At 40.5% G+C, this 17,215-nt stretch overlaps 1 protein-coding gene across 1 annotated transcript in view; it reads right to left on the reverse strand.

The window, feature by feature from the left end:
• Nucleotides 1-17,215, reverse strand: part of DOCK5 (dedicator of cytokinesis 5) — a 244,156-nt gene that overhangs the window by 167,431 nt on the left and 59,510 nt on the right. The window contains exon 2 of the mRNA XM_074195275.1: nucleotides 11,854-11,937. Coding sequence (XP_074051376.1) covers nucleotides 11,854-11,937 — 84 coding nt within the window. The remainder of the gene's footprint in view (nucleotides 1-11,853; nucleotides 11,938-17,215) is intronic.

Genomic DNA, 17,215 nt, shown 5'->3' on the forward strand with positions numbered 1-17,215 from the left:
CAAGCTTTTGTTAATCTCTCTGTGTCCCAAGCTAGCTCTCTGTCTCTGTCTCTGTCTTTCTGCCTCTGTCTCTACGTCTGGCTCAGTTTATCTCTCTCTCCATTCATCCGTCTATCTCTGTATTTATCTCTCAGTCTCCGTCTCTATCTCTCTGTTTCTACCTCTGCATCTGTCTATCTATGTTTCTATCTCTATCTCAATTTCTGTATCTGTCTCTGACTATATCTATCTATTTCTATGTCTGTCTCTCTATTTTTAACACTGACTATAGCTCTCTTTTTCTATATCTATCTGTTTCTATATCTACCTCTCCATTTTTCTATCTGACTATATCTCTCACTATTTCTTTATCTCTATCTCTTTCTATCTCTATATCTCTCTATTTCTCTAACTCTGACTATATCTATCTCTCTATATCTAACTCTGTCTCTATATCTCTCTTTCTATTTCTATACCTGTTTCTCTATTTCTATATCTATCTCTGTCTCTATATCCAGCTCTTTATTTCTGTCTCTACATCTATCTCTCCATTTCTCTATCTCTGACTATATCTCTATTTCTATATTTATCTTTGTATCTATCTCTATATCTCTCTATGTCTCTAATTCTGACTATATCTATCTCTCTATTTCTGCCAACATAGCTATCTCTCTATTTGTGTATGTATCTATCTATCTCTATCTTGGTCTCTAGCTCTAGCTCTGTCTCTATCTCTGACTCTCTATCTCTCCATTTCTGTATTTCTCTCTGTCTTTCTTTCTCTATCTCAAAGTTGAGAAGGGAAGATGTACTTTGCCAATTCCCAGGATCATGAGTAGAAGCATTAGGTCACCCTGTGTCTTTCTTACAAGGTCAACTCTGAGAGGAGACCACAGAACACTGGGGGCATTTTTGATTAAGCACTCTTGTAAGCACATTCCTCCTGCCCCCCCCCACACACACCCCTCTGAACAGCCACATCAGCAATCTGAACCTTCCTGACTAGAGCCAGCTGACAAGTGGAACTCAAGGTGAAGGGCAGACAGATGTGGGAAGTACTGAAGCCTCTCCCAGCCAAGTGCAAAACAACAAGCTGATCCATAGTCAAGGGCGACGGAAAAAGTTAGTCTTGCCTTGGTGGCGGTCAAAATCCACACTCCAGTCCATGAACTTTTGTCAAGTACCGACTATGCACTCCACCCAGGGGGAACAGAGAAGCACTACCTGCCCGTTGGAGCGGGACAAACAACATTAACCTTATGAATTACTAATGAAGATGATGAACAAGGGGGCTTGGTGGACAGTGCCTCGGAATAAGGAAAATCTGGGTTCAGGTCCCACTTTGGACACATACCAGCTAAGAGATCCTAGGAAACAACTCACCAAAGCTATATGGGGCAGAGCAGGTGCTGACCTATACTGAGGGAAGAGGGCCCACGTTGGACTTGGCATCAGGAAGATCTGAGTTCAAATCCCTGCCTTTAGACCAGCTGGGGAATCTTGGGCAAGGCATTTCATGTCTCTGTACCTCAAATTCCTTCCATGTGAAATGGGGCATAACAATAGGGCTCCTTAACATGATACATAGACAAATATAGTGAGATCCACAGATAAATACAGATCATGCATTGCAAATCTTTAAAAAGGCTTCACACACACAGAGTCCTTTCTCTCAGGGACTTACATCCTATCAAAAGAGAAACTGACAAATATATATTTATAAATAACTATTTATCATATTAATTTATTAACATACAACAAATGTCTTCATTTATAACATATATAATGAGGGAGGTATGTGTATTTACTTAAATATAAACACAGATAATTTGTTATATTGACTCATTGTAATAAATAAATATAATAAAATATATACAAATAAAGAAAACACACACACACACACACACACACACACACACACACACACACACACACCCTTTCTTTTTTAGGCTGGAAAACTCTGACTCCCTCTCAATCAGCACTCCACTGCCCCACCCTCCCTCTAGGAGGTTAAAATTCTTCCAGAAGCTTCAACAGTTCAATAATTTGTGATCTTTGCAAGGATATGAGTGCTCATCTCCTCATACTATTGTGCATTCCTTTATAATAGTGCAGATTCTTCAAGAGTTTCAGTGACCACAATAAATGCAGTGGGACTGTCCTGGATAAAACTCTGGATTTGTAGTCATGAAGACCTGGGTTCGAATCTCATTTCTAATATATACCCACCATGTGTCCCTGGAAGAATCATTTAACCTCTTGAATTTTCAGCTATGTCTTTGGTAAAATGAGTGGGGTGGCATTGATGGTCTCCAGTATTGTTTTCAGTTCCTAAGACATGACCTTGTTATCTTAGAAACAGCAATATTTTTATCTCCAAGATAAAATGAGTTAGACTGCACCTTGGAGAGCAGATTCTTGTTCATACTTGAAGACTTTCTGACTTGGCAGGACAAGTCAGGGTTTAGGTTTGGCTACAACTACCTTCAAGGAGGCAATAATAAAATCCAACAATAATTTCTTTTCTTACACACCTACTATGTGCTAGGCAAAATGGAAAGAATCCTTATATTGACTCGAGCAGCTTATATTTTAAGGGGATAGATTCAAGTCTTTTCATTCATTCTATCATCCACTCATCAATCAGTAAGTCCAAAAATTTAATAATTTATTAAGCTTTATTAATTTTTTAATTATGTACCTACTAGGTGCTAAGGATTATAGTGATATTCCTTACTTTTAAAGCAATTACTTTCTAAAAGAGAATACTCCCAATAATTCAGTCAGTTCAGTCTTCTCATTTTTAGGGAGAAGAAAACTGCAGCCCAAGGAGGGATGAGATGCCCTACCCAAAACGACAGAACTAGCAAAAGGAAGCAAGTTGTCTGATTCCTGATCCACGAACTTACTAGTGAGTCAGAAGCGAGGAAGAGCAGCCCAGAGGGTATGTACTATGCTCCTGGCTAAGGGCAGGAAAGATGACTCAGTGCAAGTCCAAAAGGAGGTAGAGAAGTCTTAACATTCTTGACTTGCAATTTCCTTGAAGACATTGTTAAAGGCCAGGTGTGTGTTTATTCCTTAGATTTTCCCAATTACCTTTTGGGTGAACCATTCAGTGACAAAGGCAGAAACTGCTAAAGGAAACAGAGTTGGATAGCAGAACATTCCCCATTAGGACCCAAGGCTTCCATGAAACTAAAGCTTGAGTACTAATCTAGTCTCAGTCCAAAGGGTGGGGAAAGTTCTGAACTTGGGTCACATTGACAAATGAATAAAGCAATTATTAGGCACCATCTATATACTTATTATTGTGTTAGGCACTAGGGATACAAGAACTACATTGTAGTAATTTGGAAGTGATGCTTGAAAATCCCAAGGTTCAAGGTCGGCACTTTCAGGGGAGTCTGGAGTAGTTGGACAGAAGAAAATGCATTTATTTCTTGATGATATCAATCCAACCACAGTCCTCCAGCCAATCTTTTTCAGAAATCAGGACCATGGAGAGCCAGTCTGAACCCAACCTCTCCCATTCAAACCAATTTGGAAAATCCATTGCAGGGCACTGGCACTCCCCTCCCTCTTCCATGCCCCAATTCAAGCTATGTTCAGAGTAGCAGTGGTAGAAAAGCCAGATTATTAGTCCACTCTCAAAAATTCAATAGATCTGTGACCTCACTGATCATTTGGAACTATCCTTCATTACGGATGCCCTGCCATCCTATGCCACCTGCATTCTGACTCCAGACCTGCACCACCTAGGAGTAGACTTTTTCACTTTCTTATGATATCATGAAAATAATAGTAGAGTATGTGGGTTGACTGTCTGTGATCTCTTCCCCACTACACATTATCATAGGATCACAGACTTAGAACTAGCAGGTGCCTTTGGGAGCAGAGCCTAATATTCTTTTATGGATGATAAAACTGAGGTCTAGTGACATGACTTGTCCAGGTTCACGTAGTACTAATCTTCTAAGGCTTTTGATTTTCTAAGAATTCAGACTCGGGTCTTCCTGATTTCAAATCTATCCTTTATCCACTATGCCACACTATTTCTAGAAGGTTAAATTTCTATGGTTGAGTGAAATCAAGTCAATTCAACAAAAATGCAGTAAATATTTACTGTGTGCCAGTTTTGGGTTGACCTTAGTATATTCTTAAGAAAACCAATGCTTGGTCTTAAGGATACAAAGAAAGTTAAAAACAGCCCCTGCCCTCAAAGAGTTTATATTCTAATAGGGAAATGGCACTGAAATGACTATGTACAAATAAGATGTATATACAAGGATGAACTGGTGATCTCAGAAGGCACTACCATTAAGGAGGATGGGCTGACAGATGGACTATTGGAGGGAGGGAAATTGCATTTATTAAACACCTACTAATTTAATTAATGAATTAGATTTAGTTATTTAGCCAGGCATTCTGCTAAGTACTCCACAAATATTATATTATTTTATCCTTACAATAGCCCTAGGAGAGAGGTGTTCTTATTATCTTTATTGTACCATTGAGGAAACTGAGGCTAATAAAAGAGGCTAATAAAGAGCAGAGCTCTTCCTAGATCCAAACTTACCATTTGTTTTTGATTGTTATGGCTCATGTTTCCTTGATAACAGCCTTACTCTTTCTATTCTTCAGAGTTTTTTGTTGGTTATATGTTGTAACCTGTTCAAGCCAACTATGGGCCTCTCTGCTGTAAATTTTTACAGGATAACAAGAACAAATAATAATCATAATCATAGCTAATATTTATGGAGTGCCTACCATTTAATCACCATCATCATAATGAACATTTACATAGCCGTGCCAACCGTGTTATTTCAACTGATCTTCATAAGAGCTCTGGGAAGTAATATTACTTTTATTCCCATTTTACAGTTGGGGAAACTGGGGCAAAGAGAAGTTCAGTGACTTGCCCAGGGTCACACAGCTAGAAAATGTCTAGGGTTAGATTTAAACATGGGTCTTCCTGATTCCAGACCTGCACCACCTAGCAGTAGACTCAAAGACAGAAGGGACCCCACAAAACTAACGAACCCCTTCATTATAAAAAGGCAAAAATGAAGATTCACAGGCGTAAATTTACTTGCCCTAAGCCACATAGTATGGGAATATCAGAGCTAGAATCTGAACCCAGCTTTTTCTGTTCTAGGCCTAATAGTTTTTTTTTTCTTTTAGGACAGTAAATAGGTCTTCATGGAGAGGACTTGAAAAGAGGGAACTGGAGAAGCAGAGATATGATGCACACCAATTCCAAAGGAAGGGTGGAACCCAGTGTGCAGAGTGAGAAGCCCCAGAGGCAAGTTTTAAAGGAAACTAAAAGAAACAGGGAGAGTCCCTGGGGGCCAGGAAGCCCTGCCTGGATTACCCCCAAAGTCCATTAGCAAGAGTTCTCTGTATTTCCATTCAGCTTACTTTTCTGTTTTATAAAAGGAAAGAGAAAATAGCTGGGTGGGTGGAGAAAGTGCAAACAAACCTGTGTTCAGCATTTTCAGAGTTCCCTTTGTGGGTGCAAAGTTCTCCTGACATCACTCCTTCCTACAGAGCCTATAATCATAAAGGGCCAAGAACAGAGAGTGCCCATCCATGCTTGCCCAGGGGCAATCACCTGAGCTCACCTAGCTGGAGAAGACAAGCAGGGCTTTCCTTCTTTTCCTTCCAATCCCACTAACTAAGCTTTTTGTAAACCTGTCCCACCCCCGGAGAGGGTGGTTGTGTGTGAATGTGAATAGATCTTTTGGAGGGTCATATTCTGCCTGGGGGAAGACTATGTTATAGTCACCCACCACCATGACTATGCCATAGATGTCCATGGTAGCTTTAGTTTTCTGCAAAGGAAGCTGATGGTCTTTCTATGGTCAGATCTTCCTAAGAACCACCTCCCCCCACCCATGTTTCAATATATGATCCCAGAGTCTATTTTGTTTCTTAGAAAAATCCTGTTCTGTCACCAAGAGTGAAAGAAAATTGGATCTGAATCTTGTCCCTGAATTATTGGCAAGTGAATGTAATTTTTTTTTGGACTCAGTTTCTTCATCTGAAAGATGGGTATAATCTTATCTCCCTCACAGATTGTGATTTCCAATGACACCACATCCAAAAAACACCAATGAAGACATCAAAGAGCTAAAAAATATCCCCTCTTCTTCATTCTTACTCCCAGAAAAGCCTTAGAACTTGAAGGCAAGAGGAAATACTTTGAAGATGAGTACACCAAGGCACAGGCATATCCTGATTATAATAGGATAAGCTATCTAAGGTACCTTAGAGACCATCTGGCTTCTAACTGAGGGAGATTAAGTAACCTGTCACAGAGTCAGTAAGATGGGGATAGAGAATTGAACATGGAGTCAGGAAGACTGAAGTTCAAATCCAGTCTCAAACATTTACAGTCTTATCACCCTGGACAGGTCACTTAAAGTCTGTCTCAGTTTCCTCATCTATAAAATATGGTCAGTAAGAATGCTTACCTCCTAGGCTTGTTGTGAAGATCAAATGAGATAACAGTTGTGAGGTGTCATATCACTGACACTATCACTGAGCATCAGGTGGTGAACCCAAGATTTCTCATTTTATAGACTTTTTATTAAGTTAAGTAAGAATGAATAGAGTCTATAATGTGGAGTCAGGAAAATCAGATGTAGGATCTGAACCCAGGTGTTTGGACTTCAGAGAAAGCGCTCATGATCCAGTTCTTTGCTGGTTCTCTAACAATACCTCACTTCTACATCACACTTCCAAGCTTACCAATACTTTTCTTCAACATAGTCATGATGTAGGTACTCAGAGTATGGCAGCTAGGTGGCACAGTGGATAGAGCACTTGCCTTAGAGTCAGGAGGACCTGAGTTCAAATCTGACCTCAAACACTTGACCCTTACCAGCTGTGTGACCTTGGGAAAGTCCCTGACTGCCTTGCAGGGCCATCCCTAGTTGTCCTGATCCATATCTTACCACTGGACCCAGATGTCTCTGAAGGAGAAAATGAGGTTGGTGACTTAGCACAGCACACCCCCCCCTCAAATCCAATCCATGTGCTTCTCAAGGCATCATCTCCCCCTGATGCCATGGTCTTCACAGAAAACTAAGCACAAATATCATGGTATATACCTCCGTTATAGGTGAGTAACTTAAGGCAGACAGAGATACTGAAGACTATGCTTAGTGATCATGACCCAAACTGAGAACTTTTGATTCTTGTACTAAGTTCTCCTGCCTCTCTAAAAATCCTAGATTGTCAGAATTCCAAAGATTTAGTCAAAGGAAAATCCTCTTTTCTCCCCAGGCAACCTTACTCTGGTCTCCTTTGTGTGATTTTTTTTCATCCCATTCCAAAACACTCAGTGATATGATAACCTCAGCATCATGTCATCTTCATTAATCAGTCTCGAAACTCTACCTCATTACTGTCTTCTGCCTCTCTGATTGGAGAGTGGGCTCATGAACTCTTAAGCCTCCATATAAGGAGAGTGAACAACCCAGACTCTTCATATTTCACCTGGTTCCACACAGAATTCCCTAATCACTTCCCAAGACAGTCTATTCCATTGTTCAAATTACAAGGAGCTTTTTCTTTCATTTTCTTTCTTGGATAAGTCCAAATTTTCCTTTCAAATAGTTCTCTCCATTGCTCCTATTTCTACTGTCCATGGCCAAGAACAAATCCAACACTCCTTCCACTTGGGAGTCCTAAAAACTCTTGAAGGTAACTTCTAAATTCATGTCGGTTGACTTTGGCATATACTTATGAAGACCAACAAGCCATATAAAAAGATTGGCAGCTTCATGGCCAATGCTCTTTGTTCTACTATATATGTGGAAATGTTCATTTCATTTGATGTTTTAATTTTGGAAAATATTTTAAAAGATGGCTTCTCTGCCCTCCCTCCTTCCCCCCACTTTTTCTTCTCTAGGCTTAACACTTAATTCCTTCAGCCAATGCGAGTGGAATGAACCAAAAGCCTGTTTCCATTTTGCTTGATTTCCCATAAAAATCTCATTCATCATTGGTTTCTCCTAAAATGTGGCATCTAGAATTGAACTGTTTTTTGGTCAGTAATTTCAGTTGTGTCTGACTCTTCACAACGCCATTTGAGGTTTTCTTGGCAACAATACTGGAATAATTGCTATTCTTTGTCCAGTTCATTTTCTAGATGAGGAAATTGAGGCATCAGGGAAAAGTGACTTGCCCAGAGTCATACAGCTTATCTGAGATTGGATTTGAACTCAGATCTTCCTGCTGTGTCTCTCAGCTGCCTCCTAAAATTGAGTCCAGCTCTCTTGATGTGGTCTGTCTGACTAGGGGAGAAGATAATGGAAAATTACCTCTTCCTCCTCCTCCAGGGCACTAAGCCTAAAATTACAGTAGCTCTTTTGGCTTCATGAACATACTACTGACTCATCTTAAATTTGTAGTCTACTAAAATGCTCAAATCTTTCTCATAAGAATGCTTAGTCATACCTTCCCCATTTTGTATTGGGGAAGTTGGTTTTTTAAAACAGAAGTGTTAAGTCTTTATTTACATATATCTTTATTAAATCTAATCTCTTAGATCCATCACTATTAAATTAAATTCTCTTCAATGCATCATTCTGGACTATTAAAAATTGTGTGATGTTAGTGGTACCATCCAACAGCTCTAAATTACCTGAAAATTAAATAAACCTGTCAGCTATGCTTTGGTCGAAGTCATTACCAAAATTGTCACCCAACATAAACTTCTGGGATACTTGGAGAGTCAAGGTAGCCATTTATCCATAATGACTACTCTTTGACTTGAATTTCAAATATAGAATCCACAGTGTCAGTTAGTCAATATTTCTATAGGTTTTCAAAAGAATTAGCATGGGAGTTTTATCAGGTGCTCTGCTGCAGTCAGGCTATGCTGTGTCTGCAGTACTCCCCTGTTCTTGCAACTTTGTCAGATAAAGAAATGATCAATCTTGATGTCCTTTGCCATAAACTCATGCTGGCTCTCCCTGCTATTTCTCTTTCTATAGACTCAGAAAATATTCCTTCAGTAACACACCCTAGAACTTTCCAAGAGTTTCAGTTATATTAGTGAATTTATAATATTCTGAAACAACTCTCATACATTTGAATAATTGAAAATTGGGCCTTTTCCAGTCCTAGGCCTTCTCCTCTCTTCCTTTCTCCATGATTCTTCCAAGATCATGTACAGGGATCAATGTTCATATATATTATGGCAGTTGTTTCCATAGTGTGGGGTCTAATTTATCCAGCTCTAGAGTAATTTGAATTTACTAAGGAAAGCCAGTTGCTTTTTTTCTATCTTCTTATTTATCTTGGGACTTTATTAAACACTTTGGTCTTCTCTCATTCTTAATCCAAAGATCCTAAGATAATAGATTTAAGGTGGGAAGAGATGTTAGAAGTCATTTAATCCAGCTCCCACTTTTTATAAATGATGAAATGGAAGTCCGAAGGCACGCCCAAGAGCACATAGTAAACAGTAGAAGCTGGATTGGAACTCAAATCCTCCATAAAATTTTGCTGGCAAAGAAAATTTGAACAATTTGAGGGCTGAGTAGTTTTACCTTCTCTTGGTCATCTGTTATCACCAATCTGTTGCTTCTGACATTGTGTGTGTGTGTGTGTGTGTGTGTGTGTGTGTATCCCTGTTCATGTTGCTTTCAGAATTACCTTCAATCCACTTTGATCTTTATCACAAGATGCTTCTCAGATGGTATTCTCGTTTATTATGGCCACATTTTGCTAAAATCTGAATTGACATTTGAATTTAGTCATGTTTTCAGATCCTTCCTCCTGTCCATAGAACCATTAAACTGGGAGTTACTTGATTCTTATTTAACCCTACTAGGACTACAAACTCCCCTCAGCTCTTGTCTGTTTGAAGCTCTCAAACAAGAATCCAATCACCACAAAAGGTTTATATGATTCACTTTAATTATATTCCATTCTTTCTAATGTCTTCTTTTTTTTTGCATGAAAAATGTTTATTGCCCAGATTCAAATAGACAGACAATCTACACAAGATATCCTAAACTTCCTCGAGCAGCCTTGAACCTTCATTATCAATTTTTGTTCAGTGTCTTCTTGCAGATAGTGTACTCTTTCGGTTTCCTTGAGATCCCACTGGTCCTCTAATTTGCTTTCTCAGTCTTGTCAACAGCTTCAGTGACTGAGCCAGATTCCTGTTCAGGGGTAGAATTATGGGGCTGCTTGCCCCTTGAGCCTTGAGTTTTACTTACTCAAAGTTAAGGAATAATTAGAAAGGACATTCCTTTTCCAAGGTGCCCCTGGGGAGTGAGCTGGAGCAATAGAGTAATTGGGGAGAAGGACAGCTTCGGGATCAGGAGTCTTTAACTGGAAGGGCCCCCAGTGACCACCAAATAATTTTTAAAAATGCCAAAATTCAAATTTTTAGAGGGCAAGCTCTTTACTCAAGTCCTAAAACTAGGATACAACCTCAAAATATCTGGTTTCAAAGCCACTGTCCTTCATTCTATTATGACCACCTTCTCTGGAACAATGGAAGAAATAGAAATATGACCCAAGTAGGGGCGGCTAGGTGGCGCAGTAGATAGAGCACCAACCTTGGAATCAGTACCTGAGTTCAAATCTGGCCTCAGACACTTAATAATGACCTAGCTGTGTGGCCTTGGGCGAGCCACTTAACCCCATTGCCTTGAAAAATCTAAAAAAAAAAAATGACCCAAGTAATCTAGTTCATACCAGGTATGTCTTATGGCTACCTTCTTTCTAATTCTCCATCGGCTATTCATATTCAATGGCAAGAGAGATCTTCTTTCCATTATACCTATGAAGCCAATGAAGACCAGATTTCATTACCCTGAGGAAATCAAAAGTCCACCAAGGGATGGATGGCACAAAATGTACCCACAATAAATGAGAATACCACTGGAGAAGCATGGTGTGATAATAGCATTATCCAATCTGTGCTTGAAGGGGTCCCAGAATGTTTTCAGTGAGTTTACGCCCTTATCCTATTATCCAATTACAAAACAGTGCTTTTTTTCCCCATCTATGCTAGGCCCAGGAGACAGCAATGTAAAAAAGATGATAGACTTCTAATTGAATTAAGAAAAGATCACAGGATTTTGCCATTGTTAAGCTCAGAGGGGAGAGGGCCCAAACCCCCTCATTTAGCAGATGAGGAAACTGAGGTCCTGAAAAACTGCAATGGCCTACCCATGGTTACATAGCCACAGAGTATCTGAGGAAGGATTGGAATATGGTTTTTTGGTAATACCAGTTGCCTCCAATAATCACAATATTGAGTCCTAGTTAGCATTTTGAGGTTTAGACATGATTTCATTTGATTCCCAGAACCTGATGCAGAGGCACGATGAAGCCCAAATTACAGATGAGAAAACTGAAGCTCAGAGACATGAAGTCATTTGCTCAGGGTCACACAGCCAGCAGGTGTTAGTGGTAAAATGGAAATCTTGGTTTTCTCGACTATCCACTACCTCCTGTGGATGAATGGGGGCATTGGTCAGAGGAAGTGGTTCAAGTCCTGATTCTTTCACTTCCTACATATTGAATCACTTCTACGGGTCTCACTTGCTAAAGTCTATAAAATGCTCAGACTGAATGGCCTCCTATGAATTGTTCCTTCTACCCCAAAATCTGGACCCTCTGAAGAGCTAGGAAGGGGGCTATCTCTAGTAAATGAAACAGTCAGCTTCAGGGCTTCTAAAAAGTCCTTAGGCATGAAGTTTTACAACATAAATCCTTCCTGGTGTTGGGATTGCAATATTTCGGGGGGGGGAAGGCCAGTAGGCTTCTAGAAGCCCCAAGATTAATCAGTAAACATTGTTCTTCAGAGACCTTTGTCATCCAATAGCAATTTGTCTTCTGCCTTACCTTCGTACATCTCCAGAATGTGAACTGTGTCCCCGATCTGCAAAGACAGCTCCACGTCTTGGGATGCATTATAATTATAGATTGCTGGAAAAGGGAAAAAGAAAGATGTCACCCAAAAGGAAAAAAAAAAAACCAAAAACTCCTCTTAGAGAGTAACTCACACTTGCCCAGACTAGTGTGAGCAGAGTAAATCACTTAAAGGTGATGGGCAAATAGTAGGAGCTTAATGAATGCTGGCTGCTTGATTGAAATTTCCTCTGTGCCTGAGATATAAGGAGAATCACTGTAAATATGTATATTTATTATGAATCTAAAATGTTTATAGAATTATGAGGATCATAAGATCACAGGATTGGATTATAAGGCTATAAAGAGATAGAAATACAGAACGATGGCCACAGAATTAGATTAGGAAGGGACGAATCATTGCTAGGCAGCTAGGTGGATAATGCACTGGGTCTGGAGTTAGGAGAATTCATCTTCCTTGAGTTCAAATCTGACCTCAGATACTTCCTAGATGTATGATCCTGGACTGGTCATTTAACTTTGTTTACTTTAGCTTCCTCCTCTGCAGAGTGAGCTGGAGAAGGAAATGGCAAACCATTCTAGCATCTTTGCCAAGAAAACTGTAAAGGGGGTCCCGAAGAATTGGACAGAAAACGACTGATCAAAATGTCACTCCCTGCAGCAGAAGCTGCAATTGGCTTGCTTTGAAAAGGAAAAAAAAAATCCTTTTCCTCTGAGCATGGCTTTTGTTTTTGTTTTGCAAGGTAGTGGGGTTAAGTGACTGACTTGCCCAAGGCCACACACCTAGGTAATTATTAAGTGTCTGAGGCTGGATTTGAACTCAGCTATTCCTGACTCCAGGGCTAGTGCTTTATCCGCTGTGCCACCTAGCTGCCCGCTGAGAATGTTTTTTAAAGATTTCCCCAGGGTGCCTCAACCCTATTTTCTAGATCATTCTTGTTCCAACCAAAATGCCCAATTTTCAATGATGGAATGAGAGACATAGTTGACCTTCAAGGTTCTCTCCTCTAAATCCCCTCATTTTACAGTCAAGGGTACTGAGGCCAGAGAAACCAAGAAACTTTCCCATAGTCACACAGCTAAGACATGTAATTTGGAATTTGAACCCAGGTCCTCAATATTCATACCCAGCATTCTTTGCTGCAGACTTTACACCCCTGCCTATACAACTATATTCCCTCTCCATCCTTTGTGACTTTTCTCAGACTCTGCCCTATGTCTGCAATTCTCTTCCTTGTTCCTCAGAAAATCCCCAATTTCCTTCGAGACTCAGCTGATGAGACTTATTCTGATGTTCACACAATGCAAGTCCCCTCATCCTAGAAATTACTTTTCAGATCATATAGATTTAATTTCTTCATACAAGCTGTTTTCTCCTAACAGAATGTATACTCTTTGAGGGAAGGCTGGGACTTTTGGGGTTTTTCAGTTGATTCTGTAGTTTTTGTATACCTAGCATCTAACACTTATTAGGCATTTAATAAAAATTGACTAGATTGAATGGAAAGGCACTGATGAGTTCTATCCCATGTCAGGGGTAGGATTCATACCCAGAGCTCATACCCATACTCCAAATGTAGTGCTCTCCTTTCTAATAACATGGGGCTAGGGATGGCACCCTTCATAGAAATAGACATTTAGGGCATGTCTATTTGAGGGACAGTAAGGGGAGGGTAGAAGGAAATAAAATTGGAATCAGGGAGACCTGGTAACCCTGGGAAATCACTGAACTTTGCTTCAGTTCCTTCTAAACCAATGGCAGCTCCAGCTCTTGGATGATTGATCTAGAAACCCGTCTCACTTCATCCTTAAGGATTTACATCTTACAATGACTCTCACTAAGTTTGCAGGCAACTAATTCTCCAGTTTCTTTTTTTCACCATTGCCATCTAGCCATGCCTTCCTCATTCAATCACAAACTGTCCCGTTGCTTTTCAGTTTTCTTTTCCCTTATGTACTCTCTGTGAGTACAGAGACTTTCACTTCCATCACTGAATTTCCAGCATTTAGTATACACCTGACATCTTTGATGAATAGTTAGCTTTAGGAGAACGGCTTTGATAGCCAAACAAAGTAGCCCCTTCTGTTAAGACGCTGTCAAATTTATTCTGATATGGTTTGTTTTTTTGGCTTGACTGATGAGACTACAGATGTAATGATTTTAATAAGTTAAAAAATTATAAAATACAACTTATTTATTTTGACAACTATTCCTTGGCAGCCAACAAAACCATCTTCTGACCCCATCTGTGAAGAAACCAAAACACACACAGCGGAGTGAGACAAATGGTACCATTGTGGTGACTGCCTCCATACTGGAAAAGAGGAAGAGGACTGGGTTGTATTTTCCAGTTAAAGGGAGACTTCTCCTCCTCCTCCTCCTTCTCCCCTTCCTCTTTTTTTCTTCCCATATCGCATTCTTTGCCCACAAAGGGAGAACCAAGCACCAGATTATAGGGGCATAACACTTGATAGAAAGAACACTGGACCAGCTGGAAGACTAGGATTCAATTCCATTCAACTAGTATTGATGTAGTCTTGCTACACACAAGGAAGGGATATCAAGATAGAAAAGCTAAAGACCCTTCTCTTAAAGAGCTATGATCTAACAGGGGAAACTAAATAATTGACATAAGAGAGAATAAAGTCCAAAGGAGAGGTGGGAATCAGACACGCTCATTTTCAGATACGGCCACAGTGATGCAGATCTGTTTTGCTTGACTTCTCTGGTTACAAATAACAAGCAGAGGTGGAGAGGCAGGGAGTGAATAAGTGGGAAGCCACAGAGATGCAAGAAAAAAAAGCAGACCGATAAAACACTGGAAAAATCCCCAGCATGAAAGGTTCAGAAGGGAACAAAGGAAGAGGGCAATTTTGTTACTACCTTGGTCCCTTTCCTATATACTTTGTTGAAAAGAACCATTCACAACAGGAGTTCTTGATTTTACCCATTATGTTTTTTTCATAGTTGTGTATCAGAATGTTTGTGTTTGTGGATGATTGTGTTTATAGTGAAGAAAAGGAGATGGGAGGCTGCCCGAGGAAGTGACATAGGCATATACAAAACACACACACACACACACAAATATATAGATACACATTTTTAAAGGGACCTGAAAAACAGGAAGGCAAGATTGCTTTCAGAATAGGAGTGAGGAAAGGATTGACTCTTCTCTTGTCTCTTCACTCATTTAGCTGTGTGATCTTAGACAAGTCAAGTGACTTGTCTTTTTTCAGTCTTTATTCCCTCAAATTTCTCAAAGGGCTTAGACTAGAATAATGATACTGATGATTGTGATGATGATGATGATGATGATGTTGATGGTAAGAATGATAGTTAATATTCGTACAGCACCAACTGTTGCCAGATCCTGGGCTATTTTATAAATATTCTCATTTGGTTCTCACAACAACTACAGGAGAAAAGTCAATGTGGAGTAAATACCCCAGGTGTCCACATGGACTATTTATGCCTGACCAGTGCTAGAGCTTCCCAAGCTGGTATATTAGTCTGATCGGCTACAGTTGGTCATTTGCCTCTAACATAGTGATGTCATTCTGGTCTTCTTTAATAATGAAGGACAAGAACCAACTGAACCAACCAAGGAGATAGGTGTTATTATTATTCCTATTTTACAGATGAGGAAACTGAGGTGGGCAGAGGTTAAACAACTTGCCCAAACTCACACAGTTTGTACATGATCTCAGATGGCCCTCTTAACTCAGACATCCTCAGTTCTGGGGTCTCTCTGATCCCTGGAATTTAATGTTCTAGCTCTGGTTACATTCTAGGCTCATGGTTATTCCCAGTCCTGGCATCCAATGATTCACTCAGTTTTGATCCTAGGAAGAGGAAACAACTTGGGGAGTTTGGAGCCAGCCGGCCTCATCACAATCTCTTGTTTGGGCTGAAGAAATCAACCAAGGGCAGGGAGTCATGTGGAATCTAAATCTCCAGGCTGGTTGGTGAGAAGTTACGCAAGGCCAGTTGCTGGAATTCTTCCCTTGCGGCTTGTAGCTCTAATCGTTCAAGCCTCATTTCTCAGGGAGCCAAGATGACAGTCCGTGAACATCTACAGAGAGCAGAATTGTTTGCCACCACCTCCTCCCCCTCCCTTTTCATTTGACCTTTAAAAAAAATGAAGGCTTGAATATTTGGTAGAGAAAATCACAGTCTAAAAAGGGAAACATGGCGTATCTGTCAGATGAGGATGACCCCCCCATCCCCTCCCCACCCCAGAATTGTTGTACAACACCAGAACAAAGAGAAAGTTCCATCTTCCCCCAAAGGGAGGGCCCAGCAGAGCAGCATGGAGTAATAGAAAGGATTCCAGACCTGAGATGGGAAAGCTGTAGGATTCTGGGTAAGTCATTCCATTCAACAAATCTTCATTCAATGTTTACCCGGGTGCTATGCCCTGGGAGACAAGAAGGCAAAGGAAGAGGAAAACCACAGCAGTCCCTGCTCTCAGAAAGCTCACTGATGGAAGCAAGGATACAGAAACAAATTATGAAACAGATATACAAATTATAAGAATAGATTCTTTTGCTGCTATAAATTGATGCATCTAACACCTGCCCCTCCTACTGAGACAGGGTGAGAAGCATACCGGTCTACTCTGGAAGCGTTGTGGCAAGCCCTCATCAGCTGACGCCCATCCCCACAAAGAATGCTTGCCCAGTTAGGTAAATAAGCCTCATTGGCAGGAATGCTGAGGTTGGTGATCTCATTTTGATCAGCTGGCATTGAAGCTTTCAGAAGCCTTTGATCCAAGTGCATATTCAGCCGCCCCTGGTGATCTCTTAACCCACAGGAGACTATCTAGCCCATCCTCTTGTGAGAAACTGGGTACTTTCGGGGGCATTGGTGCCTTGGAAAGAAGACCTCAGCTCATCAGCTCTACTAGTTCCTATTTTTCTGGATTTAGGAAATTCATTTAATCTTTCTAGATAGCAAAACCAGTTCTCAGGGGTCTCTATAGTCCTCTCTACCTCCAAGAATCCACAATCTAACCACTTATCCAGGTTCTCTTGGATGAGGGGGGATCCTGGGGTGCTGAATACTGTCTGTGTGTTCAGAGTAAAAGAGGTAAATCTGGGGGAAGTTGCAATAGGGAAGAACAGGGAGTGTGTTGGAATGAAAGTTTCATCACCTCTCCCTAGATTACTGCAACAGCCTCCTCATATAGCAATCCATGGACACGGCTGCCAGAGAGAGACTTCCCTGGGACTCTCTACCCAAGCTAGTTCTTCATCCTCCTCAAACTCCTCTCAAAGGAGCCTGGGACTGCCCACTCCTGGGATCTCCTCAGCTTTCTCCATAGCACTTTAATCA

The sequence above is a fragment of the Macrotis lagotis genome, chromosome 1 (assembly GCF_037893015.1).
Source record: "Macrotis lagotis isolate mMagLag1 chromosome 1, bilby.v1.9.chrom.fasta, whole genome shotgun sequence".
In the NCBI taxonomy this organism is placed as follows: Eukaryota; Metazoa; Chordata; class Mammalia; order Peramelemorphia; family Peramelidae; genus Macrotis; species Macrotis lagotis.